This window comes from Xylaria bambusicola, assembly GCF_022495145.1.
Source record: "Xylaria bambusicola strain CBS 139988 unplaced genomic scaffold F5B22scaffold_15, whole genome shotgun sequence".
Classification (NCBI taxonomy): Eukaryota; Fungi; Ascomycota; class Sordariomycetes; order Xylariales; family Xylariaceae; genus Xylaria; species Xylaria bambusicola.
This window is the reverse complement of record NW_025953568.1, coordinates 172,310-198,522: the sequence shown is the minus strand read 5'-3', so window position 1 is coordinate 198,522 and position 26,213 is coordinate 172,310. Positions and strand designations below refer to the sequence as shown.

At 49.3% G+C, this 26,213-nt stretch overlaps 7 protein-coding genes and 1 non-coding gene across 8 annotated transcripts; 4 read left to right on the top strand and 4 right to left on the bottom strand.

Moving 5' to 3' along the window:
• Positions 1-729: 729 nt before the first annotated feature.
• F5B22DRAFT_t91 lies at positions 730-803 on the bottom strand. Its single transcript has one exon. It is a non-coding gene; the product is annotated as a tRNA-Asn (tRNA).
• Positions 804-4,379: 3,576 nt separating this feature from the next.
• Positions 4,380-6,938, top strand: F5B22DRAFT_96857 (uncharacterized protein). The gene is made up of 5 exons (XM_047980739.1): positions 4,380-4,752; positions 4,819-5,391; positions 5,444-5,584; positions 5,640-6,413; positions 6,480-6,938. The coding sequence occupies exons 1-5, from the start codon at positions 4,693-4,695 to the stop codon at positions 6,756-6,758; spliced, it is 1,827 nt and encodes a 608-aa protein (XP_047831835.1). The 5' UTR covers positions 4,380-4,692; the 3' UTR covers positions 6,759-6,938.
• An 865-nt stretch (positions 6,939-7,803) lies between these two features.
• F5B22DRAFT_96767 (uncharacterized protein) lies at positions 7,804-8,909 on the bottom strand. The gene is made up of 2 exons (XM_047980738.1): positions 8,564-8,909; positions 7,804-8,397 (listed from the first exon to the last, which is right to left on the bottom strand). Exons 1-2 carry the CDS (start codon positions 8,581-8,583, stop codon positions 8,127-8,129), a joined length of 291 nt encoding a protein of 96 aa, XP_047831834.1. The 5' UTR covers positions 8,584-8,909; the 3' UTR covers positions 7,804-8,126.
• Positions 8,910-10,314: 1,405 nt separating this feature from the next.
• On the top strand, positions 10,315-13,538 carry F5B22DRAFT_96862 (uncharacterized protein). The gene is made up of 2 exons (XM_047980740.1): positions 10,315-11,167; positions 11,232-13,538. Exons 1-2 carry the CDS (start codon positions 10,541-10,543, stop codon positions 13,455-13,457), a joined length of 2,853 nt encoding a protein of 950 aa, XP_047831833.1. The 5' UTR covers positions 10,315-10,540; the 3' UTR covers positions 13,458-13,538.
• A 3,921-nt stretch (positions 13,539-17,459) lies between these two features.
• F5B22DRAFT_96503 (mitogen-activated protein kinase) lies at positions 17,460-19,134 on the top strand. Its single transcript, XM_047980735.1, has 3 exons — positions 17,460-17,868; positions 17,933-18,510; positions 18,584-19,134. Exons 1-3 carry the CDS (start codon positions 17,756-17,758, stop codon positions 18,958-18,960), a joined length of 1,068 nt encoding a protein of 355 aa, XP_047831832.1. The 5' UTR covers positions 17,460-17,755; the 3' UTR covers positions 18,961-19,134.
• A 1,254-nt stretch (positions 19,135-20,388) lies between these two features.
• On the bottom strand, positions 20,389-22,095 carry F5B22DRAFT_96626 (TLD-domain-containing protein). The gene is made up of 2 exons (XM_047980736.1): positions 21,283-22,095; positions 20,389-21,082 (listed from the first exon to the last, which is right to left on the bottom strand). Exons 1-2 carry the CDS (start codon positions 21,937-21,939, stop codon positions 20,573-20,575), a joined length of 1,167 nt encoding a protein of 388 aa, XP_047831831.1. The 5' UTR covers positions 21,940-22,095; the 3' UTR covers positions 20,389-20,572.
• An 822-nt stretch (positions 22,096-22,917) lies between these two features.
• On the bottom strand, positions 22,918-23,955 carry F5B22DRAFT_645432 (uroporphyrinogen-III synthase; the record flags this gene model as incomplete). Its single annotated transcript, XM_047978585.1, has 2 exons — positions 22,918-23,543; positions 23,655-23,955. 2 exons carry the CDS (start codon positions 23,953-23,955, stop codon positions 22,918-22,920), a joined length of 927 nt encoding a protein of 308 aa, XP_047831830.1.
• A 397-nt stretch (positions 23,956-24,352) lies between these two features.
• On the top strand, positions 24,353-25,010 carry F5B22DRAFT_645431 (FAD dependent sulfhydryl oxidase; the record flags this gene model as incomplete). Its single annotated transcript, XM_047978584.1, has 2 exons — positions 24,353-24,441; positions 24,521-25,010. 2 exons carry the CDS (start codon positions 24,353-24,355, stop codon positions 25,008-25,010), a joined length of 579 nt encoding a protein of 192 aa, XP_047831829.1.
• Positions 25,011-26,213: the final 1,203 nt, after the last annotated feature.

Genomic DNA, 26,213 nt, shown 5'->3' with positions numbered 1-26,213 from the left:
TTCTGCTTAGTGCTTCTGAAGCTGTAAGCGATGTGGTGTTACATTAATTCTCTAGCCGCGCTTATCGAAACCATACTTACAGTCCAACCGTCTTGATCCTCCAGGATGCTGCATATGAACCAACTAGATATGCATATGACATGAGGATCGCTCCATGCCGTCCGTATCTGGATGCTTCATTGACCACGCCTCCCGGAGAATAGCATCGGATTTTCATCCGATCCCCGGCAGGACCCGTCAATTGGCAAGGGCCTTTCAGAGGAACACGGGGAGACAGGCTCATCTCGCCTCGTGTGGGTATATATATAGAAATATTACGTACTTAGTGCATGCTTCACCGGGTGTCTCTCAGCTCTCTTCGAGTAGCTGATCACTGCCGGCTCCTCGGTGAAGCATGTTTGGCTTGGATCAGAGCAGAGACAAGGGCTGGGTAACGAATCACTGGAAGGTATCTGCGAGCGAGTGCATAGGTGAGGAGCTAGGCAAAGTGAAAATTCACAGTAGACGATGTGATTTTCTTGTTTGAGCGCAGCTTCGCTACTGACTCGATCGTAGTGATGTAACGTCCTACCGGCTTTACTTCTCATCACCGCCTCAGCGCATAGTCGCCAGTGTCTATTTGGCATCAGCCATGTCGGGTCAGCTAGGAGATTTAGCTGACCATCTATGTGTCTAGAGTGATTCTCGAGACTAGAAAAAAATTAGAACAAATTGCAAAAGAATTTATAACTCCCCCGGAAAGGCTCGAACTTTCAACCTCCTGATTAACAGTCAGACGCGCTAGCCAATTGCGCCACGGAGGACTAGCTTGATTGGCTGAGCTTTTGTTAGTATATATCCTGTCCACGTTTTCTCATCCAGTGTAGCCGGTTTCCCCCGGCTGCCATGAAGCCTTTGATCAGAGATAGATAAGTACACTGGTGAAGGCTATGATAGATGCCACTGTCAAGGAGATAAACCCATCTCGGAAATACTAGGTAATACTAGGTACAACTTCAATGCTACAGTGATAAATCTCCGCAATGTAGTTACAATTGAGCACGAGGAGCGGATCGACCAAACTTGGTATAAGGGACTCCCTCCCATTGCGGATGCCAGAACTGCCAGTCCAAAAGGTTTTCACACAAACATCTACCTACCATTTGTATGCAAGGACATGGTTGGTTGATTTTCAGCTCTAGGATTAGCCATGTTTCCAGCAAAGGAGAGGATGATAACGCCCCGATATGTAAGCAATAATAGAATTGTACAGTAAATATAAGCCGCCAACTGCGGCTCATGGCGCCTCGAGCTCTAGAAGCTGCTGAATAAAGACTGCGGCTGGACCCAACTCGAATTCAGGGCTCATTTACACACATTTGATTGGACTGCGGCCAATAATCATGGTAACTTATTCACAAGTGGATTTGATGTTCTCTCAATATCCGTGTGTCACTATCTTCCAACCCATTCTCGTCTGTAATCATGAACCTGGTTGTAGCAAAACGCCACTGGTGATTGACTAGTTGCTATCAGCTTTGAGCCAGCATTCGGATGTTGAATTCGTGAGTACCAGCCTATAAGAATTACGAATTAGCCGAGCATTGATAACTCCCGGAATATCAGGAAGGTAGTACAGTAGATCAAGGCTCCAAACCCCTACATCACATACGTCTGAACAGGCACTGGCACCCCTTGCTAGAAATCATGCCGGGGGAGCATTTCCAATATGCTTACTTCGACCTATACTTTGCATGTGACCAGGGGAACCCACATCGATTATTGCGCGTCTACGTTTCATGTCTGGCTATGATTTATGGAATACCGGTATCTTGAGAGAAAGTTGTAGGAGGCTCGCTCATGGAGTTTCTTTGGTTAATGGGTTGTTATTTCCGCGAAAACAATAGCAGCTGGGTTGTAACAATAATGTCCAACAGCTTGGGCCTCAAAGTGATTGGTGTGGGAAACTCCACTGGATATCAATGACATATACCATTACAATTATTATTACCTGTACTTTATGTATCTTAGTGGTTTCATGCACCGCGCTGATAACCACTCGCACCTCGCTCTGCTCTCGATATTTCTCTGCTGACAGAAAACGTTTCAAAGCATTAATATGCAAAGATATTATTGCGGTATTCCCCATTCTTTGAGCTGTTCAACTCATCTGAACCCTACAAGGCTTGTATTAACCGGATATGTCTAGGAGAGACCACGGTGCCCTTGTTAGCTATACGTGGCGGTGTTTGCAATCATCTACAACATCGACTTACAGCCATATGGCTGTTCCTGAGTGGAAGAAGACGCTCGGTGAGACGTCATCTCGCGATCACGGCTGACAAAACGACCCGCCATCAATGCTGTTGAGGAAGAGTTGACCAACGGGTGGGTATATCTGTGATGCGTAGTCGGGCGCCTTGCCCTGACCATGTATGCAGGGAAGTCCGGAGAATTTCTTTTTCTCTACCGTGGTAGCAACCCGTACAGTACAGTCTACTACGTAATGGATGAATCGAACATGGTCTGGTCCATCCATGGAGCTGAGCTGCCGTCTGTCGTAGTGACATTTCTCTGCACAGTCGTCACACGCGATGATACGCTCCAGACGCCGGGTATACGCTTCTCGCATGAAGCAGCATCTTTTACCGACTCAACGACTCATTCTCAATCCTGGTGTTACCTTGACCTTGGTACCTACGCCGGGTTGCCCAGCTTGACATGGGAGCCAATGACTCTTATGTATTATAGACGATATATGAGCTTCCGTGGCAAATCTATCTCTAGGGCGCGAATGTTTGCTGAGCCCATTTGTTTTACGATGGAATGTCTATGCTTTAACTGTCACAGTTTAATGTGGCTAATACTCCTAAAGCTAAAGGGTACCCGTCCTTGAGCGTTTGAAAGAGTCCGATCCTCAAGGCGGATATCCGGATTCGTTGCATTGATTGGTAGCCTGCTACAAAACCCGCCGTTCTCTGACGGCCTGCGCCACTGGCTACCCCTGAATATCTGAACTGCTACTGTGAGTGTACATACCTAGTACAAACTAAGGTAGCATTAGATGCTTGGGGTTAATTGAGTTCCCATGTCAAGGAATTGTGGCTGGTTTCAACTCTCCCCGAGCTCTTTTCCCGTCACCCTAACCTTAGTTCTTTTCCTAATACGAAGCTGTATTTGCAGTAGGTGACAGCAGAACCAACTCCCCGTAGGGGAGAGAACCACACGCATGATATCACTAAAGCGCACACGGCACAGTACCCTACCTAGCGTCTTCACCTGAAGCATCCATGAATGCTGGTCTCTGAAAGCCAAGGACGCTAGAATTAGGAACCGTGAGAGGATCGACAAAGAAAATGCCTAGAACAGCACCGCCCTGTCGCTTTCCCCAACTGAGAAAAGTACGCCAGGAGGAGCAGCCTCGGCTAGCCTTAACCTACTATGCCTTTTCGTGGCTAGGGATTTTGCCTGGTACGATGAATGTGCAGGAAGACCATCCACGATTGGTGCTATGGTAGAATTCGATCTACATGCAACCAGCGAGGTAGCTGAATATACAGTATTGTTGTGGTGTATCAACAGACTGATCGAGCTCAAGTGCCGTCCTACCTTAGGCAGAGATGACGACGGGTAGCCATACTGTATATCATTTAGCTACCGGTAGTTCGAATGATTCACTTACACTAGGTAGGCCAGGTATATGGCCATGAAGACTATTTACACCCTCTTTGTGTAAAGCAGTGTAGCCCACCCCCTCATTGACATACCTCAAGGCCCTCCTGCCCAGATTTGTTCTCGAACCACCGAGACGCGAGAGATGCAAGGGTAGATGCACTACCGGGACCATTACGGTGCGCCCGTCAAGGATCCGTCCCCTCCCGCGCTTAGTTCTCCCCGATCTGCCCGGTGACAGCTCAAGCACATGGCTACTGATCCGCCTTCTCATCATTGTATTAGCTAGAGGCTTTTTCTTTATAATGGGTATAGATCCTGCGTTGATCGACACATATACTTCTTCTCCCAGACAGCGCCCGGCCCTTTGAGAGTCTAGTGTCCATGTCTCCCTCGTTATTTCTCGGCAGTTCATTATCACTTCATCTCATTGTCCTCACGAAAGATCTAGAAAGGATTTATAGGACCAACGGTTAGCTAGTGTGTGGTGTTTCAGTTCCATAGGAACTGCATACTTACTAGCCATCCTCCGTCCTCTATTCTAACTCGATCTATCTATTAACTTGGAAGTTGTGGTGCCAGCAGTTTGTGGAAACTTCCGTGTGTTGTGGACGTCCGGGACTATCCTGGGGCGGGGATAGCCACTCTGACTACTTATGCCTACACTAACACCTGACGCGTCCAGTTGACTTGGCATAATCGGTCGGCTTTCAATCGTTGTCTGCTTCTCTTGCCGACTACCAGACCCGATTCAATAACTTGGTACCGCACTGGGCAAGTATTAGTATATACCATTACGCTGTTCTAGTCCGGGATTGCTTCCTCCGGCTACGACCACTGGCCCTTAAGAGCTACGGCTCCATCTCCGTGTGAGACGGTATAGCCCCGCACATTGAACCTTTCGATCAACGTTCCTACGAACTTATCAAAGCTAGGGGGCATTTAGATTTGCAGCTTGGTGGCATCTCGGTCTCGTTACAATCCGGATCATCAGTGAGCCGAGCTCGTTTGTATATAGAGTGTCAATACTATTTCCCCAAGATGGTGTACTGCGGAAAGCCCTCACGGGGCTGCCAGATGTGTAGGACGAGAAGGATCAAGGTAAGTTATCATCTCGTTAGCGAGGGCCTACCAATCCCATTCAGACTAACACTTCTTGTTATTTAGTGCGATGAGACACGGCCTACATGCAATCAATGTAGCAAGTCGCGGCGGCAATGTCCAGGCTATGTGGACGATTTCGATTTAATGTTCCGCAATGAGACGAAAGCCACTGAGCGGAGAGCGCAAAGGGCCAACAAAAAGGCCCTGGCGCAAAAAGCAGAAAAGCAAGGTTCATCCTCGAGTAATACATCCGGCTCCTTCGATGCTACCTCAAGCAGCGCGAAGACACCGGGGAGTTCGGTCGTGGCATCGCCCGTTTTCTCGGTAGAGGAACAAGCAAGCTGCCATTTCATTTCACACTTTATCCTTATGCCGAGAGGCGGACGTGTTGGGCACATGGACTTCCTTCTCCCACTTCTCAAACAAGAGGGCCCGGATAGTCACATTCAGCATGCTTTCAATGCGTGTGCCTTGACGTTCCTGAATAACCGGCGAGGAGTTGGGGGTCGAACTTGGGACCGGGCGCTAAATGAATACTCGATGGCCCTCTCCAGGACCAATGCTGCACTCCAAAACAGAGAGACACAGCAATCAGACGCGAGCCTGGCTGCCGTGCTCTTATTAGGAATGTTTGAGGTACTGTGGAAGTTCGCTGCAGCCCCCTTGATGGATGCTAACTCGCAAATAGAATATCTCAGCAAAGCAAATCAGCGCGTTTAACTGGGGCTCTCACGTTGATGGGGCTGTACAATTAGTAAAAGCTCGAGGGAAGAAGCAGATCAAAACCGACCTTGGTAAACAACTTTTTATCTCCGTCCGGACATTAATGGTGAGCCTTCAGCCTCCTGTCCTGTTTATATAAGGTGCTGACGCATGATTTTAAGTCGGTCTATTGCCTCTCAACATCAAAACCGCCATACATGGCCCCAGACTGGTGGCTCGACGACACAGTCTTCAGCGAAACAGCCGCAGCAATCCAAGGACTAATGATCAAGACGAGCGAGGTTCGAGCACAAATCTCACATCTTATAGACACTCTTACCAAGACACCGGAGAATATCGAGCTGATGCTTGAGATAATCCGTAAGGCAAAGGCCATCGACCAAGAAATTGTTGCGTGGCAGCAGAACCAGGGCTCATCAGAAGATTGGCACTACAGAACGATAGCCTGGGAAGACAGCGTGACGAATGGGGATTATGCAAATGCTGACGTATTCCCCGGTCGTGTCGACGTGTACAACGACGTATGGATAGCCAGCATCTCAAACACGGCGCCAACCCTGCGTCTCTACCTCCACACAGCCATTGTCCGATGCGCCGCCTGGGTCTGTTCGCCCGTCGACTACCGCACAACGCCTGAGTATGCCACCGCATCGGCTGTCTGTCGGGATGCCATTACCGACATCATTGCTTCCGTGCCGTACTTCCTAGGGTGGCATCTCAAAAGAAAAGAAGCCAACACGACCCCCAAATTTGGCAACTTCGCCTGCGGGGACGAAGATGGTGTTAAGGGCCTCGCGGGCTATCTAGTAACATGGCCGCTGACCTGCGTCATCTCGCAAGACTACGCGACGGATGCGCAACGCGCCTGGGCGTTGGGACGACTGCGGAAGATTGGAAGCGACTTTGGCGTCAAGTATGCGCTTGCTGTATCTCAGGTACAGCCCCCCGCGGCCCCGAAGTGGTTCACAAAAATCTCCAAGTTACTGATATTTGAATTCTAGCTTCAAATGCGCGTCCCGTCAATGTTAATTCGCCGCGATGCCCTCATGAACACCTACCCAGCGGGAATTCCCTACGGTTTCGAACAAATTGAGGCAGCGCGACTAGCACCGCCCAGAGCTGGTCACACCCTGAATCCACAGCAGCAGTGGGAGGCGATGCAGAAGATGAGGTCCGAGCAGGGCAAGGCCGAACTTATTGGGAAAATGACCGAGAACGCTGCCGACGACGAAACGCAGCGGGCCGCTCAAAGGTGGCTTCATAATACTGCCATATTATGAAATGATGTCCACGAGCCCACATGGGTAATAGGGAAACCGACAAACTACTCAACAAATAGTCGCCTAGGATACCGGATGGCTCAATCACTGTCTATGCCGGCCTGACCTGAAAGCACGGGGGCGGAAAACAAGGGATGGACGAGATAGAAAACCTACTAGCTCTCTTAAACGTGACTCGTTAAACTAACAGAATCCAAAACCTCGATACAGAAGTCACTGTTCATATCAGACTGAGGCGTCGACTACAAGAAAGGTCGATCATGTACTCTACGAGTTGACGAATCAGCCTACTGCTTGCACTCACTCGTTGACATACCTATACACACTCATACGCGCACACCAACTGCGAAAGCACACTGGATGGGCCATGGAGACGAGACTGGGGTCAACAAAAAGGGAAAAGGACAGATAGGACAGGGGGAAATGGTTGCTAGGCTAACTATTCATATTTCGCGTGATAGGGACTCGGAATCCGTCGTTACCAGCTGTTACGAATATCATGTTAATCTCAGCTACGGGCGAGCGATAGGAGTTTACATTGGTCAGGAAATTTTTGGTTCAGCACTTAGCCAGGCGCTTAGGACGCTGAATGAATCCAATGAAAAAAATCCAATTCAATTTCTGTTCCCCTCGGCCCTATTCAGTACCCCGGTGAATGAATATCAAAGGTCCTCGACATGCGTACGCATCAGAGATCACTGCCTGTCTACAGTTCAAATTTGATAACAAGTCCTCACTGGATCCTGGGTTTTTATACGAGTGGGATGTGGGCCGAGGGAAAAGAGAAGACATACTCCGAACCGAGTGACCATCACAGTGTGATGGCCATCAGCGTATATGGTGCATATGGCTGAACTTGAATGGTATTAACGTGGCAAGATGGGCCGGTTACCTTCTATAGTAGTTAACTTTAAGTACCGATAACATAAAAGATAAAACATGAGGATAATCTCTTGTTCTTTCCCCAATTGTCTGGTATTACGTCTTGGAGTATTAGTAGATGGAGCTAATCCAACTTGACCAACCTGCCTGCGAAATACACGACTCCAAGAAACCTATTCAACGCCTGTGACCACAGATCCCGCCCTGAAGGTTGACCACTCCCATAATGTATAGGCAACGAGTTCCATCGATGCCTGCTCTTATTTCCCTAGTATATGAACATGAACGAAAGAAATGGTTACTTAAAGCCATAACGGGCTCTAGGATTGGTGGATCGAATGGTATGCTTCACGAAGGCTAAATTGATTCAAATGGGGTTGGAAGCTTAGGTTGCCAACCGCTTCGAGCGATTAGATCTTCGCATTTTACCACCCTCCCCTGGTTTGTTTCCTCACAGCGCAGCAGCATCCTGGGTATCGTTCGTCCTCACCTCCTCTTCGCGGCGGCCTGCTTGCTATTCGCGGTAGAACCGGCGTTCCATGCCTTTACGACCCATGACTGCGTAGCGTCGACGTAGCGCTCGTTCTCGACGTGCTTAACGCCGACCTTGACGCCATCTTTGGTGAAGACGACATTGCGCGAGGCGAAGCTGTTCTCGGCGTTCTCGCGGATCTTGGTGGCGCCGACATAGACCTGGTATAGCACGAAGCCGATGCCGGCCACGACGAGGAGTAGGATTACCAGAGGGATGATCTGACTATTGATGGGAAGAGAAGATTACGTTAGCCAAACTGGAGGTGTGGCTAGTTGGGATGCGCTTGGAGGAATGTGGATTTTGCTTCTGCTGTGTAGCGCACGGTTGCGCAAACGCGGCGCAATCCACAGAGATTAGGTAGTAGCTAAGTACGCAATCAAACACGCACCTAAGGGTCGATTTGGCCATAGCTGCAATGATCTTTCAGATTGTATCTCGTCGACAAGTGCCAATGGAAGTGGGATTTAGGTGCGATAGTCCAGCCGTGGTCGATATCTTGGCGCTCTGGAGTGCGAATCGCGATGCGCAGAAGGTAGGATGTGGGCTGTCTCGAGGAATGAAGCAATTCAAGAAGGCTGGGGGTGGAACGAACTAGGTGGAATAGGAAGCAGGGTTGGTTAATAGCAACAGCCACACTAATAGATACCCGATGAGGATTCTGCCAAGGTAGGTAGGGACTTGGGTATCGTTGAAAGAGGAAAAGGGAAAAAGGGAAAAAAGGGAAGAGGGCTCAGCTGGCTGCCTCGCAATGTCGAGGTGGTGGTGTAGTAGATAGGCTCATGTAGGTACGTAGGTAGTAGGCACAAGACCTACTTCCGACCTACTTCCAACCTACTTGCCCCGAGTTCTTTCAAGGCATATATGGAGACTAATGGATATATCGAGTACCACAATACCAAGGTGCGTATTTCCCTGAGAATACGAGTACACTATACGAGTAAGGGGTCACAATTGAGTATTGATTCCACCTACGATTCCACCTACTTACTTAAAAAGTAGGTAGGTAGGTAGGTAGGTTCCCGCATCTCCGAGATTAATAGATTGTTTCGCATTGCATCAGCTACCCACCTCCCGGGCCGTGTCGTCTATGTATGATCGATAGGTATGGTGTGGATACGGCGTATAAGTAAGTCGATGCATACATCTGTGTCGTTATTGTGTGAAGTCCACTACCTACATAGGGATGCATCCTAACTACATACCCGCATACATACTCAGACAGTAGCTCTTGGTGATACTGAATATGCCGACTCGCATGGACATGTGATGATGCTCCCGAGATCCTCTGATGGTGCAAGGACGGGAAAACACAAGGATCAAGGCTGGACCCGTTTGTCCTGTATCGGCTTTCCCGCTCTGGGAAGAGGGGTGGTACTACCTGTATCTGTACCATGTAGTTAAAAATGAGTATTGTCTACACTGGATGAGCAACGTAAATTCTCATCAGCCTCCGATGTAAGCTAATGAAGCTCAACCAAGTCGGCTTAGTTGCAATTGGGCTAGAACTATATATGATGATGTTATATCAGCCTCGAGCTGTATTGAAGTGCACTTGAACAAGCGGCTCTTCGGCTCTGGTGAAGGTACTTTGAGCTGTTGGTCCTCGATATAACCTACCTACTGCATCGTCTTCTTCCATGCCATCTTCTATGCCAGGGCACGTCAAGCTTGCTGGAATTTCGATTCTATCCGGCGACTTTCTTGGAATGGAATGGATTTTGTACAAAGCCGATACCAAGTTATCTTCATTCGCCAGGAAATGTACATACCTAAGTACCTGTATATGTAAGATGCTGGGGACATGTAGGTACCTATCGCTTCCAGCACGTGACTGGATGTGCCACGAAAGCTGAGCTTCGCAGCAAGAGAGATTGCGCTATACCCGATTTGCGCAGCGACGGTACCCCCATGAACAACCACCAGTCACCAGTGACAGCATTGACAGGCAACGAGGAACTCTACCTACCTAGCGACAGACTGAACGACACGTCGACTGAACTCTCCTCCTACCTGTCTCTTCCTCCTATCTTTGCGATGATTGTATGAGATACACACAGCCTGTGTCCTGCTTCTTTACGCCATTCCCCTGTCTCTCTGGGCCCATGTGGGATAGTGTCCTTTCGTCGCAGCCTGTCACCGCCGATTGTCAAAACGTGGCCTCCAAGCCAAATCCGCCGCCTGCCAAATAAGTACCTACCGAGCATTCGAAATTCGGCCCACGCCCCAGCTTGCTATTTAGGACCAGAGCCCACCGCCCAACGTCGGCACTCTTCCACCACCATCGTCCTGTCAATTGCCATCGTACGAAGACCGCTGGCCACACGACACCAGGTTCCCATCTGCAACCCCCTGCGCAGCTACCGAGATGGCTGCTCCCAATGATGGACAGGGCCAGTACCCCGCGCAACAATACCCCCCTGGAGAGCAGTTTGGTGGTTACGAGGGTCAAGCAGCGTCGCCGCCTCCCCAATCTGTCCCTGCAGATGGCGGGAAGAAGAAGAAGAGAGGCTATGCCACCCAGGCCTTCGAGTTCGGTAGCGGGGCGAATGCCGGTGTTGGTGGCGCCGTCCCCCCTGGGGGTGCTCCTCCGATGCCTGGTGCTCCAGGTTTCGGCGGCGCACAACAACCTGCACCGGGCTATGGCGGATATCCAGCGCAAGGGTTCGATCAAGGAGCCTACAATGCGCCTGTGCCCACTCCTTACGATGCTCAGCAGCCCGGCGCTCCTGCGCAACCCCCAGCCGCCGGGTATCAAGCGCCCGGCCCTTACTATTCAGGTGCTGCCGCCGGGGGCATGGGTCCTCTTACACAGAACATGGCCGGTTTGAATATGGGAGGGCCTCAGCAATCTCCAGTTCCACAGCAGCAGCAGCAGCCAGCCCAACAACCTCGCCTCGCCCTAAACCAGCTGTACCCTACAGACCTACTGAACCAGCCCTTCAATGTCTCCGAATTGGACCTGCCACCACCCGATTGTATTCTACCCCCTAATGTATGTCGCATCCATAAGCTTCTACTGGTATCACTGACTTCAAGCTAATATCCCTTTTTTTAAGGCCAGCGTCACCCAATCACCACACGCAAACTGCCCTCCCAAATACGTTCGATCCACTATAAACGCGGTTCCAACTACCCACTCCTTGTTGAAGAAGTCTAAGCTTCCTTTTGCTCTCGTCATCCAGCCATATGCTGCCCTCCATGACATCGACGACAATGTACCCGTCGTCCAAGATCAAGTAATTGCGCGTTGCCGGCGGTGTAGGACATATATCAACCCTTACGTGACTTTCCTCGACCAGGGGCATCGTTGGAGATGTAACATGTGTAACCTTACTAATGACGTGCCACAAGCGTTTGACTGGGATGCTTCTACACAGAAGAGTGTCAACCGCTGGGACAGATACGAGCTAAATCACGCTGTGGTTGAGTTCGTCGCCCCACAGGAATACATGGTTCGCCCTCCCCAGCCCCTCGTTTATCTCTTCCTCTTTGATGTGAGCTACGCCGCCGTATCAAACGGCCTCCTTGCCACAAGCGCTCGAACTATTCTTGAAAATTTGAGCAGGATACCAAATGCCGATCGCCGGACTCGTCTAGGATTTATCGCCTTCGACTCGAGTCTACATTACTTTTCTATTCCCAAAGATGAGGATGAGAATGGTGAGACGAGTATGCTGGTCGTGAGCGATCTCGAAGAACCGTTCCTGCCTATGCCCCACGACCTTTTAGTTCCCTTGACAGAGAGTCGGCAGAGCATAGAGAACTTCCTAACTAAATTGCCGCAAATGTTCGAGAATAACCAGAATAACGGATCTTGTCTGGGCTCGGCGCTTAGAGCTGGCCATCAGCTAATTTCCCCCCTAGGAGGAAAGATCGTTTCTTTAACAGCGTCTCTTCCAAACATGGGTGCTGGAAAATTGGAAATGCGAGAAGACAAAAAACTTCTTGGTACATCAAAAGAGAGCAGCCTTTTACAGACCGCTAACAGCTTCTACAAGTCTTTCGCTGTTGAATGCTCGAAGAATCAGGTCTCCATTGATATGTTCCTTTTCTCTTCGCAATACCAAGATGTGGCTTCCCTTAGCAACCTCCCTCGGTACACTGGCGGCCAGACATGGTTCTATCCTGGATTTAACTCCGGCCGAACCGAAGACGCCGAAAAGTTCGCCCATGAATTTGGCGACTATCTGTCTTCAGAGATTGGCTTAGAGGCCGTGCTTCGAGTCCGCGCTTCAACAGGCCTGCGCATGAGCACGTTTTACGGCAACTTCTTCAACAGATCTTCAGATCTCTGTGCATTCCCAGCTTTCCCTCGCGACCAGTGTTATGTGATCGAGGTAGCGATCGACGAGAGCTTGCAGAAACAATTCATATGTCTCCAGGCAGGTGTTTTATATACGACCTGTAATGGGGAGCGACGCATTCGGGTTATGACGCTTTCACTTCCCACAACTACTAACCTGGCAGACATGTACGCTTCGGCTGACCAGTGTGCTATCACTACCTACTTCAGTCATAAAGCAGTAGAGAGAGCCCTGAGCAGTGGTCTTGATGCTGCCAGAGACGCTTTGCAAAGCAAGATCATTGAGCTTCTGCAAACATTTAAAAAGGAATTGGGTGGTGGAAGTATGGGCGGCGGCGGCTTACAATTCCCCGCAAACTTGCGTGGCTTGCCTGTGCTATTCCTCGGCTTGATAAAGAACATTGGTCTACGCCGCTCTGCGCAGATCCCGTCGGATCTTCGATCGGCAGCGCTATGTCTGCTGTCGACGCTACCTCTACCGCTCCTCATCCAGTACATTTACCCCCGACTATACTCACTACACGACATGCCTGACAATGCGGGCGTACCTGATCCAGAGACAAGTCAGATTGTTCTTCCGCCACCGCTGAACCTTTCCTCGGAGCGGTTTGTTTCTTACGGGTTGTATCTCATCGATGATGGGCAGACACAATTCCTATGGGTTGGACGAGATGCGGTCCCACAGTTGCTGGCCGACGTCTTTGGGGTCCAGGATCGGTCCCAACTCCGTGTTGGCAAGGCCACGATACCAGAGTTGCCCAACGACTTCAACGAGCGGGTGCGAGCGGTGATCGAAAAGAGCAGACACCACCTGTCCAGGGGTGTCGGTAGCATTACTTTCCCTCACCTGCACATTGTCCGGGAGGATGGCGAGCCAAGTCTGAAGTTGTGGGCACAGACATTGTTAGTGGAGGATCGTTCAGATCAAGCCCCAAGCCTTGGTCAATTCATGGGTTCTCTTAGAGAAAAGGTGAGTTGAACGAGCCATCTTATTAGAAGAGAGCATGGGATACTAAATTGCAATGACAGGTTGTGCAATAGAAGGACAAGTTGAGACGTAGAAAGGAAAATCTAATGAGCTTCACTAAGAGCTCAGTGGATCTCAACAAAAACAAATGAATAAAAAAAGTTCAAATAATAAATGACAAGGATGAAGAGTGTGCTCGCTATGTTGTACTTGATGTCACCGTACCTGAAATCAGCCCACCTTGTCTTTTGTGTTCTTGTTTTGTGCTCGACAAACAACCGGGATTGGATGAACGGATGGACACCCGCCTGTCACGCAGCGGTAAGAGAATATAGTTAGCACGAGGTAACCTAGATAAGGGAGCTTCTTGGACGGTTTAGCATTCACTCATGATATCACGAGGCAAGAAGAAAAGATATATATAGTTATATCTATCTATACTTAGTATATATATAAAGACTAGTGAGGTGTTCTCTACATTTCTAAATGTTCAAAGCAGAGATAGATTCGGGGCTACCTACCAGTTGCTACCTACTCATCAAACAACAACCAGTCAATGGTGATTGAGCTCTTACTTACCTACAGTATGTATATACCTACATAGGAGATAGACACATTCTGTGGAAACTGGAAGCAATGGCAGATGCGGGGTGAAGGGACAAGCTGGGAGACCGCTGTTAGGTAGTGAGGATACGGAGGTCCTTGCCTAAGTACTTACCTACCTAGGTCCATATAAATAGGCAGCATTAGCGGGGTGGAGATACATGTATCATTTGAGGAATTAGCCAGTCATGAAACAAGACTGGATGCTGTTGCTCGCTTGACTCAGCTTGTTTGCCAGACCATTGCCAGACCATTCTTGCGAATACGCGATTGTGATACCGGCAGAGCTGGGGGGGGGAGGGAGAGGGAGGGAGAGGGAGGAGAGAGGGAGGAGAGAGAGAAGGAAAGGGGCGGGATGAAACGCTAGGTCTTCCCCCACATTCCTGGCATTGGGCGCGTAGGGTGGTTCGTCGATTGGCTTGACGGGTGGGGCTAGGTATTTTTCCATTTTTCTCTTTTCCTTGATGGGTGTTGCGATATTGAGCAGCTTGTTCGATAAGTGAGGAACAAACAAAATGAGTTCTCATCAAATTGTGTGTATAGATATGTGTACGTAGTATGTGTGTGTGCCTATATTTCTAGGGACGAAGTTGCTACGATAGGTATCACATTCCCAGTGACCTGCATGTAGGTGATATACCTAGGTACAAGTTAGCTTCGTGTAAATCTGCGCGGTATCAACCCATCTGTAATATCCACCAGGGCTAGGTCACTCCCGTGTGCGTACTGTGAATCATCTGAAGCAGCAGTGTATGGTAAGATATTCTGGGTTGGGTACGGGACGGGACCAGTTTGAGGGTGGTTTCACTACGTACATACGACATGTAGCTTTACCCCTCCGCTAAAGTGTCTTTAAGCGCGCTACTGTAGGGCAATGTACGATGAGTGGGGTCGAACAGGGCGGCTACTCGATATACCATGTGCCTACCTACCTCCTACTAGGTACATAAAGTACCTGCAGACACAGGTACCGGTAGTCCTTTTTTTGGAGAAGGATAGCTAATCTACAAAGTACTGGAGGAGTAATAGGTGACTGAATTGAGCCCTTTCTTAGACACTTACTTAAGTATATTAACAAACAAGAGGCTCTTATCATCGGAAAGGCACATATGTTAATACAATGTATCTATGTATGCATTCCCTGTGGGCTGTAGTGCATGTAGTTATCAAGTACATATGTATATATGTAAGTAGGTATGTAGGCACTATGCGAGTGTGGTTTAATTGAGACGGCTCCTCTACCCGATTAACCCTCCCCCTCAACCCCTCAAGTACTGTACTATGTAGGTACTTCGATGCCTGGAGCTTTCATTTGTCAAGCCAAATTCCCATCTTTCATATTCCCAAATCCTAAGCTACACAAGTACTACCTACATATGTAGGTAGGCAAGGTAAGTAACCTCTATATGACATACATATAGGTATGTATATATAAACAAGGCGGCCTATTGTCCTATCGTCTGTCACTACATAGTACTATTCTAAGTCCTGTCATGAAAACTCATCACTGTTCCTAAGAGGTATCTTGAGCAGCTTGGGAAACCATGGTGTGTCACTCTGTGTCATGTTATGCCTAGTCAAATCTGATTTTAGACCCCACGTGGCATCCACCACAACTCCGTAGACTAAGCAACTTGACCAGTTTCCCCTGTACTTCATATCTTCAAGGTTGCACGGGCCTTGTCTTGCTGGCTTTGCCCGGTTCTACTCTGTTGTACTATGTACTGTATCTTCTCTCTACTTCGTACATACCTACTACCTAGGTAGTATGTAAACCCACATTACCTACAGAGTCGTATCACTCACTCACAGGAGCCGTGTGACTAGCGTGGGGTCCTTGTCCGCTCCATCACATTCATCCCATGTTTCCAAATAAGCGACAGGCGTCAATAGGAATACCTACCTAAGTTCTTGGATGTTCAGTAGTGCACTTACACTTACACTATGTTCCTACCTACTGTCTACTAGTATCTGTCTGTCAATTTATGGCTAATCTGCTGTACATAGTACATGATGCTAAATGCCATGTCTTCGACATCGGGGAAGCATATCTCTAGATATTCACAGCAACCAGCTAATACCTCGAGACATCACATTGAAAACATGTACCTACTATAGTAAGTGGAGTGTAGATACCTACATGTACTGTAGGTATGCAATCCAATTACTAGCTCCATACATAGTAGTACCCCTCATCACGGGTGGAGGCTTGCAGGGGTGTCGCTCACTAGAGGTACCTCCATTGCCACTAATAGTACCTAAGCAAGATAGGTATGTACTGTACCTGATGTAGGTATAGGTACCTACCTAGGTAGTACCTAATACATAGCACTAGTAGGTCAGATCAGTAGCAATAAACCAACAACAGGATTGGAATTCCCTACATTGGACGTCCAGCTCTCTCCCTCTCTCCTTCGTCTGCCTGTTTTATTGCACCCAGATCCTCTTTGATGAACTAGTTTTAGTTCGTGTCTTTCTCTCTAACCCTCGCTCTTATCGTGACATAGCAAGCAAGCAAGCTGCCTAGGTGCTGCTGCTGACCCAGCCATCCGTCTTGGGACCCAACCATTCCGCCCAATCACTGAGACTTTGACCCCTCACACGATCATATCCATCAGACCCTCACCCGCAGAGCGAGCCACCTTCGCACCGCGAAGCAGCAGTTCCAGAGCGCCACGCTCCCTCTATCCAGTCCTTCGGAGAGAGCAGCTTCATCCGAACACCTTGTCCGTTTTTCATTATCCATCACAGAGGTAAGCGCCGGCTATTTCTCTATCCAACCCCCCCGGGGCGCAGATCATACAAGCACCTGCACCTTGTTCGGCCACCCTTCAACTCCCACCCCTCTCAACCATCTCGCTTTCTGCATCTACATGTTGCAGACGAGGACCGCACCAGCGCTCGACTTGCTGTCTACTTAGTATGCGCACGCGACATCATCTTCGCTTCGTACGACACATCCATCCGGCTGTAGCCCAGGCGGTCGGGTGAGGTGTCTGAGCTTGTAACAAGGGGCCTGGTCACAATCCGATGTGCCGTCCGAGCGACTAGAACTCCTGCTGCCCCTTGTTCATACGCCCGGTGTCATCTCGGCTGTGGATTCTTCGCAAGTGCTTCTAGAATTTCTTGAAACCTAGATTCGAACTTGGTTGCCTCCCGCCGCGTAGCCCTAGGAAGCTCGCATAGAAGGCGAATCCCAGACCAGCACTACTACTGAGCAGTTGCATGAACTCCAGGACTGTGTGCCCACATCTTAGCTCTTCTAACCCTGAACTGTCACCTAACGGGTCCTCTTTGTTCTTCTCCTGTAACATCGGCTAATGTTTCTTTTCCTCTAATAGTTCGGACGACTCAACACCACAAACACTAGACTCTCTCCGTCAAACACAAAGAAGATTATCTTCTGCTCCTCCCACGATTCAAAGCCAAGGCAGGCATCAAGGCGACAAAAACATTTCATCTTTTTGTGTTGGAACTCTCACACGGCGCAACAATTGTTGAGGTCGATAAGTTAATCATAGCTCCAGGCTTGGTACTTATTACGCGCCTTTCTGACCAAGACCTATACTCTGTCGTCTGACATATCCCGAGCCTCGTCAATTGAGGGTTGTGGGTGGACGTAAAGGGGTGCGCCTAGGCTACGCGCGTCACTATTAAGTATATATTAGAAGTGATAGATCGACCGTGCTCTCAAGCTTCACTCCACCATGTCACGATCAAACCCTCCGAATCCTCAGGGATCTCGCAAGATCTCTTTCAACGTCAGTGAGCAGTACGATATTCAGGATGTGGTCGGCGAAGGTGCCTACGGTGTTGTCTGGTATGGCTTGATTTATTTTTTCGTGTCCCGTATATCTAAATGCTGATTGCTGTTATTCATCCAGTTCGGCGATACACAAACCATCGGGCCAAAAGGTTGCCATCAAGAAGATAACGCCTTTCGATCACTCCATGTTTTGTCTTAGAACCCTACGTGAGATGAAGCTCCTGCGATACTTCAACCATGAGAACATCATCTCCATCCTAGATATTCAAAAACCTCGGAACTACGAGTCCTTCAATGAGGTTTACCTTATCCAGGAGCTTATGGAAACTGATATGCATCGTGTTATCCGCACCCAAGATCTGTCTGATGACCACTGTCAATATTTCATCTATCAGACGCTGAGAGCCCTCAAGGCGATGCATTCTGCCAATGTTCTGCACCGAGATCTCAAGCCAAGCAACCTTCTGCTAAACGCCAATTGCGATCTCAAAGTATGCGACTTTGGACTTGCGCGATCCGCCGCCTCGCAAGAGGATAACTCGGGTTTCATGACAGAATATGTTGCCACGCGATGGTATCGTGCACCAGAGATCATGTTGACATTTAAGGAATACACCAAGGCGATTGATGTGTGGTCTGTCGGCTGTATTTTGGCCGAAATGCTAAGCGGAAAACCACTATTCCCTGGCAAAGACTGTAAGTATTCGATCCCCATTTCATTATATATTCCATAGACCGTATACCAGTTGACATATCTGACACGGATAAGATCACCATCAATTGACGTTGATTCTGGATGTGCTGGGAACACCAACGATGGAAGACTATTACGGAATCAAGTCACGCCGTGCGCGGGAATATATTCGATCTCTACCTTTTAAGAAGAAGGTTCCATTCAGAACTCTATTCCCAAAGACCTCAGACCTTGCGCTTGATCTTCTGGAAAAGCTTCTCGCATTTAATCCTGTCAAACGCATCACGGTGGAAGAGGCTCTGAAGCACCCTTATCTGGAGCCGTATCATGACCCAGAGGACGAGCCCACGGCACCCCCGATTCCCGAGGAGTTCTTTGACTTTGACAAGCACAAGGACAACCTCAGCAAAGAACAATTGAAGCAGCTCATCTACCAAGAAATCATGCGGTAGAACCCGACTCCTTTTCAATGTTGTGGCCGGATTGATTAAGGATCCACAGAAGCTGGAATGGCGAGCATGTGGTTCTGATGGTACAGCAGAGAGGTTGTCAATGGCTCCGTGGATGGATGCACGAGTATGAAGTGGATATTGGAGGTGCTGGCTCAGATTAGGTTTGTTTAGAGAACAACAGCGAGCAAGTAAGCGATGCAAGTAATTAGCGAATCCAGCCAGAAATGTAACAAGCGGGCCAGCTATACGTCTTTGAGAGACAAATAGGAAATGATCTTTTTTTTCTTTCCAATCTGTGTTATTAACAGCCATCTTTTTCAATATAAATGGCATAGTTATCAATCAGTATGAGACAAGAAAAAAATAGGAGGCAATGGTCTCGCAATGAATTGGGCCGAGTTTCTTCTTTTCTTTCTTTCTTTCTTTCTTCTTGCTTTATATACCTACCTATCTATCAGCCTGTCTGCCTTGCTGCTTTAGAGTTGAATTGTAGATGTGGAAAAAAGGGTTCCATATTGACAATGTAGAACTGATAGGTAACGTGCATTTAAAGGGGTTGCACACCGTTTTGCCAAAATACTAAGAACACATGTCCATTTCACTCCATTTTAAGAGTTGAAGACCTTTTGGTCTAATTCTTGGATCGTTGATTGATTTAATCACCTTTGTACTGTTTCTTGCCGGTGCCTCGACTATTTAAACAAGCATTTCTAGTTCCGGGCCAATATGGTTTGGAAATGGCCAGGTACTGTTTTGTAACAACTGATATGTATATATGTATATCATATTTTCTCGGAGTGCCTTGCCTGTGTGGGAATTTGGAGTTGGGTATCTTTATTAGCTACATATGAACATTTTGAATATCCGGATGTCTGGGGAGCCTCCGTCGCATCCTCTCTTTACTCAAACCTGCTCCTTGTCGATTTATCACTTTATATACCACTTTCTCTCCAGCTATGTTCCTTCATCGCTTTCACTATGTGCAGCCCCATCTACCTCGAGCAGAGCAGAGTAGGGCAGAGTCGAGTGGTGTTGAGCTACTTCAACCTCGGCGTTGTGGCCGTTGGCGAGAGCATGGACACCAAATCTAAGTTTGAACATTGCTCTCCCTTTTGGAGCCTTTCGCTTGATAGCCAGCATGAAATCCGGAATTATACAATCCAGACGCGCCTATATCCCTTCTCTCTCTGTTCCCCTTATGTAAGAGCCTTGAGCAATCTTTGGAAGCAGCCTCTGCTGAGATGATGGTGAGCTTTTCCAGGCTATCCTCATTCACCTAGGCCTTTTGAATATATGGCACCCTCTTCATCATGTTTGTTAGTTCTCAAAAAGCAAATTATGCAGTTCAGACTGAATCTGCCTTGTTGCAAGACCGTGCCCTGAATAGGATTCGTGGTTTTCCTTTCGCCTTAGACTCCTCAATTTCCAGTCTTGCGAAATTCTAAAGACTTGTTTCGATTTTCGCCCGTTGTCCAGCTTAGAGTCCTAATTAGTTCTCCTTCCAATCTATCCCATAGTAATTCGATCAATCTTCCTCATCATTTCTTTCTCGGCATCGTATCTCGAGCTCGTCCCCTTCATCCACTTCAAGCTCACTCGTGTCACCGAGTCCTTAGCTAGCACCTACGACCCATAACTCAACACCGAGTATGTCAAATTTTTCTCCCTCCTCACTGAGTGGTTGATTCAGGAACGTATCGCATTCGGCGCTATGGCCCCGGCTGAGACTGTCGTCTAGCCACAGCCCGAATGTTCCCCCATGCCCGCCACCAACGCTCAGAAATTTAGTCTCGCAAAACATGCAATAATCATTGGCACCAGTATACGCGAAGGTCTGGAAACGGACGCTCTGGGTTGCCGCCACGGGTGATGGTACGCGTTTAATGTTCTCTGGGTCGACGGCACCGGGGGTTAGACGATCCGCGCCGCTACTGGAGGAGCCGCTCGGAGCGCGTGCTGTAGACGATGCTATAGTCGTCGTCCGGTAGTTCAAGTTCGTGGTGTCGGCAGATGGCGGGGGCGGTAAAGGCGCGTGAAGACTAGCACGCCATAGAAAACATTCTCCTGTGCCGTAGTAAGACGCCGCTGGATGTGGTGCTTCAGTAAGATATGCACCAAAGATCTGTAGTTTAAACCCCGTTTCAGCTTCACTACGCCCCATCATCTGAGAGATAAGAGTCTTGATTATCTCTTTCTAGGAATAATTATAGTGCAAGTCATGAACAGCAAGGTGTAATAAAGTACGAAGAGCAAAATGAAAAGATCAACCTCCTTGGTGGTATATACGAGATAGCAACAAGGGAATAAATCAGGAACACTTACCCCGTCCTTGCCGTCCCTCACAACGAGCACGAATCCAGCCCGAACCCCGCGATATTTTTCGCATAGTTGGTATAGCGTGGCAAGGGAGCTCCCATTTTGGTACAGGCTATACACAAGGCGCCAATCCTCCATGATCTTCAAGCGCTCCGGCAAGAATGTACGAATCTCCTCGGCCACACCGCGCGCCAGGAGCCGCTCGTCGGGGTCCGTGTCCGCGCGGTACCCGTACAAGTTGATCGGGTCGAGGGACGGTAGACCCCGTGGTGTTGCCGTCCGTCTAGGCGGTGTGAAGGCACCGTTTATCCCGTCCCCACCGGCGCCTGGAACCATCCCCAGTGAGTTGGCATTGCTGTTGTAGAGCTGCGAAACGCCCGGCGGTGTTGTGGGCGGGTTATCCACCGTCGAGATGCGGCGGAGGAGGCCCCAGACTGCAGAGCCTATGCCGTACCCCGAGGAAGTGGTAGAGGGCGATAGAGGGGGTGGCGGTGACCGCTGGGACGGTCGTGGCTCCGGTCGGGGACTTGATGTCAATGCAGGGTCGGTGTGTGGTGGGAGGGCAGACGAGGGCGGCGTTGAGGTCTCGGGCGCTTCTTGAAATTCGGAAAACTCGTCATCATCGTCGAGATCGATTAGATTGCCTGTTTCGCGACGCTCCATGATAACTGGCTGACACGGCTGTCATCAAGCAGACTCGATTGCGAGATTAGAGAGATTGGAGAGGGTGTTTGGAGCGGCACGAGGAGGTTGAGGACCCCTCCTTCCTAGCCTGTTCGCTTTCCTATTGAATAACTTTCGCAGTGCTTCGGGCAGTCAAACTGAGCCCGATGTAGCTGGGCTCATTTGGCGACACAGTCAGGTAAGATGAAATGCCAGAAGGTCGGCCTTGAAGCTACCCTAGCCTGTGACGTCGTGTGTGCTGCGGCGAGTTAGGCGGTGGGGCTATTTCCTCCGATGTTTAACTAGGTAATTCTATAGATACTTGGAGAAGTTAGGTTGATAATTCAACGTTGATTTTCTTGGTATTTTTAAGTAGATATGGTGGCGGTAGGAAGTTTCACTTGATCCAATTTCGAGGCGCGGTGAGCGGTTGATCTGATCTGTTGTTGGTCTTCCTACGGGTGCCTGCGTGGTGGAGCTGCGGATAATGAGGAATGGCTGGGCATAGTTTCTGCAGGTCCGCCGCCTGCTGAGTGAGGTACCAAATGCACCGAGTCTACTAACAGGTATTTCAAAGGGGTATTTCAAAGGAGAGGGCTTTGGATAATATTTACAGTAGGTAGGTATGGCCAAGGTACGACCCATATGAATACCAGATTTCCCTCCGCGGGCCACGACAAGTGAAGCTGTGTCGATGCTGGTACTTACCTGCCTTGCGCAGTTTAGGCAAGCATAATAATTAGAATTGGAATATTACTGTAAGATACTAACGCCGATGCAGATCCTCAAATGTATTTATCATTCGTGCTAAATCCATCCACATCACTAGTACCTTGCATGAGCTTGTCTCACAACGACGGTCTGAGTTATAAAGAGTAGTGTAGGACGGTATGAGGGCAAGACATTGTGTCTTCAAACATTGGTTCTTCGATGCTCATAACAAGCAGTCAATTATATAAGTACGTACTCGTGACCATATCAACCATACTGAAAATTAGTAATAGCCTCCCGGATGCCTTCAGGGCTTGGCTTCTCCGCAGAAACATCCGGCTCAAAATCGAAAGTGTTTATGAGATAGTCTCTCGTGGTAGGCCCTATTGTTGCAATATATGTGGTCCGCTGGCTGGGGCCCCTCACGGCTCTGGTCGTCTGTTCGTCAAGGGTGAACCCTAAGCCTTTGAGCATACTGTCACAGCCTGTTGGTGAGAACACCACTACCCACTTCCTGGGTCGGTCTTGTATGCCCGACAAGATCTTTTCTAAGTCTTTAGGAAACGACTCCATGACGCCTGTGCCGTAGACTACTGTCTCGGTTACTTCGATGCGTGTGTCGGCTGGTAACGTGTCGGCCATCAGATTTTTGGGTATAATATCCCGTCTCTGTTCGCCAACCAAGAAAAGTAAGGGCGGTTTTTTCGCCCGACCTCGATACCACTCGCCATAATGCTCCAGTATGTACCGTGCAAGGGCGTCGCCATTCCCAGTGTGTTCGCCAAATATCCGTAATGGCGGGGACTGGGGAATTGCCTTCAACGCTCGGGTCGTGGCGGGGCCGACGCTGTATATGGGCACGTCTAATGATTGCGGCCAGCTCTCCTCTTTGCCTATACCAGTCAAGTCAGGTCGTTGAGGGACTACACAGGACGAAGACGACAACGACGACGATAGTCACGATCATCACGGCAGTTGGAAAGTATATGTGCTTGGCAACAAACCTTTACCCTCAGCAACTACCTTGGCAAAAGCGTCGACGGCCCTTTGAGAGGTAAATATGAGCCCTCCATAAGTATTGTCTTGGCCACTATTGATCTTGTTCTCCTGCAGTAGCCTCCTCAGGCTTTGCAGTCCATCTTCCTCGAAGCGGTGTTGCAACACGGGTACAAAGGTCGGCTCAAAATGAAGGTTCTGATGCGGGGTCGAGAAGAGGTCTTCATAAGCATCCGTTGGCGAGGATTTGGTCTTGAGAAGAAGAATAGGCACCTTTTGCCCACCAAGGCTGGGTACTGACGCTGCCATGAATAGAATAAGTATGAGATTCTTAGAATGTATGAGCCATGATTGCAACCCTCAAAAGTGATGTCAGGATCTCTATGCGATCTAGGTTTATCGATAAAAGCCCCGCCAATTCTTGGTACCTGGGCAGACCTGGGAGCTTCTAGAACCACTAAATATTGTAGGGGTACGCTGTACGGTACCTGTACCTGGAGCTTGGAGCTTGGCCCCGTCAAGCCATTACAAATCGCCGCCCGCCGATACGGCCCAGGCCGGCTCTGTGATACTTTCCATTCTCTCGCAACACTACCTCCCTCCCGTGATTTGGCAATGCTGTCGTAAATGAGGTGATAGACCCGTGTCGATTCTACATTGTCCCCGACACGACCGTTTCGTCTCCATTGACTGCCTAGGGTAGGGTATGGCCATAGATCCGCCAGAATCGCAGCCTTTGCCGGCGGCTCCCGCGAGGTTGCCTCCGGGCATGATCCTAGACAAAGATGGCAAACCGTACGCTCTCCGCCACCCCTATGCGTCCCAGCTTTGAATAGAGGTCCCCTTCAAACTAACAGAGCTTCATGTGTGTTAGGTGCCGATCTTGTAATTCGAAGGCCTCTTTCAGCCAATGGGCCCAACACACAAAATCCTCGCTGAAATCAGGCGTAGGTGCCGCGGCCGGGGCTACCGCTGCAGCCGCTGCTGCGACGACTGTCACCCCCAATTCCTTACAAGTGGCCGATGATTGTCCGCCCGACGTCGAGGCCCTAGGCCGGAGCACTTGGACTCTCTTACATACCATCGCCGCGAACTATCCAAAGTCCCCAAGTTATAGGGAACAATCAGACCTTAAAACCTTCATGGGTGTATTTTCGCGACTATATCCTTGCTGGGTGTGCGCCGAAGACTTCCAGCGATATATGGAGAAGGAACAGATCAGAGTTGACAGCCGAAACGCGTTCGGCACATGGCTGTGCGAAGCCCACAACGCCGTCAATACTAAGCTCGGCAAGCCCGTCTTCGACTGCTCCAAATGGGAAGAAAGGTGGCGAACTGGTTGGAAAGATGGACGGTGCGATTAGATGCGCTGCTGCTCTTCCGCATAGACCCCATCATCCCGTGAGCTTATTCATTATACCACTCCTCTAGAATGCTCAGTGCTCACTGCAGCATGTTGCCTTTTCACTGTTTGTAAAACAACTGTACACCATTAGATAGCAAGAGAGACGGGCAGCCGAATCAACGCTCGACTAGATTCTCGGAGAACCGCATCTCCGCTCATCATTTGACCTGTTTATCCAAACACGACCTAATGAACGCATTGGACTATCTCCCGATGGTTGGAAGTTGTACATACATCAGGGTTGGAGATATACCATTCCAAACTTTCATGTAGATAGACAGAGGTATTGACAGCCTTAGAGCTATCACCAAACTCGAGAAATGATTATCAAGAGGTAGTCGAGGTGGAAGTTCCGCTCGGTCTCAGCCGTGCCAAGGTAGCAAGCCGAGGCCAGACTCGCTACGCATCACTCTTCGGCCCCATCAACTTAAGCGAGCAACGGATGGCCGTCCCGCTATCAAAATGCGGCCGAAGCCGCCGACTCTACGACGGGCCAATCGAAGTCAACCCCCTGTACGGAAATAAATGGTACGTTTTTAGATGTTCTTAGACGTTTTAGCTCGGCGGCAAGAGCCGGGATGCAAGTCTAAGACCAGACCTACAGTAGGAATGCGGATACATTGCATCACCACCTGTACCGACACCCATACCATGACGACTGCTGTCAGCCCACCACGGTGCTGCCGTTGGCCTTTTGTGGTCGCATTGCATGCAGAGATACAGCCCGGCCTGACTAAGAACCCACCACCAAAAAAACCACGCGAATGTCTTCTCATCTATGCCTCTAGTAGGCTCCCGACGTAACCCGACAAACATTCGGTCCATTGCGTTGTTTAATCGTGTTGAGAAAGCTGTTGCATGAACTAAGGGCCATACCGTATACATTCACAGCTTGCAAGTGCTGCTCAGCGTGATAGATTATATATATTTACCTCGTCAATATCATCAACACAAATCAACTCCGTTCCTCACTTCCACACACGACTTCCCTAGCTCTACATATTGCAGTGTGATAACATCTTCACACACGAGGAATTCAGCAACAAACTAAAGGAAAGTATAGTCCCATAAAGCAACCGCAAAGGATTCTGGGGGGGGGGGGGGGGGGGGGGGGGGGGGGGGGGGGGGGGGGGGGGGGGGGGGGGCGGGGGGGGGGGCGGCC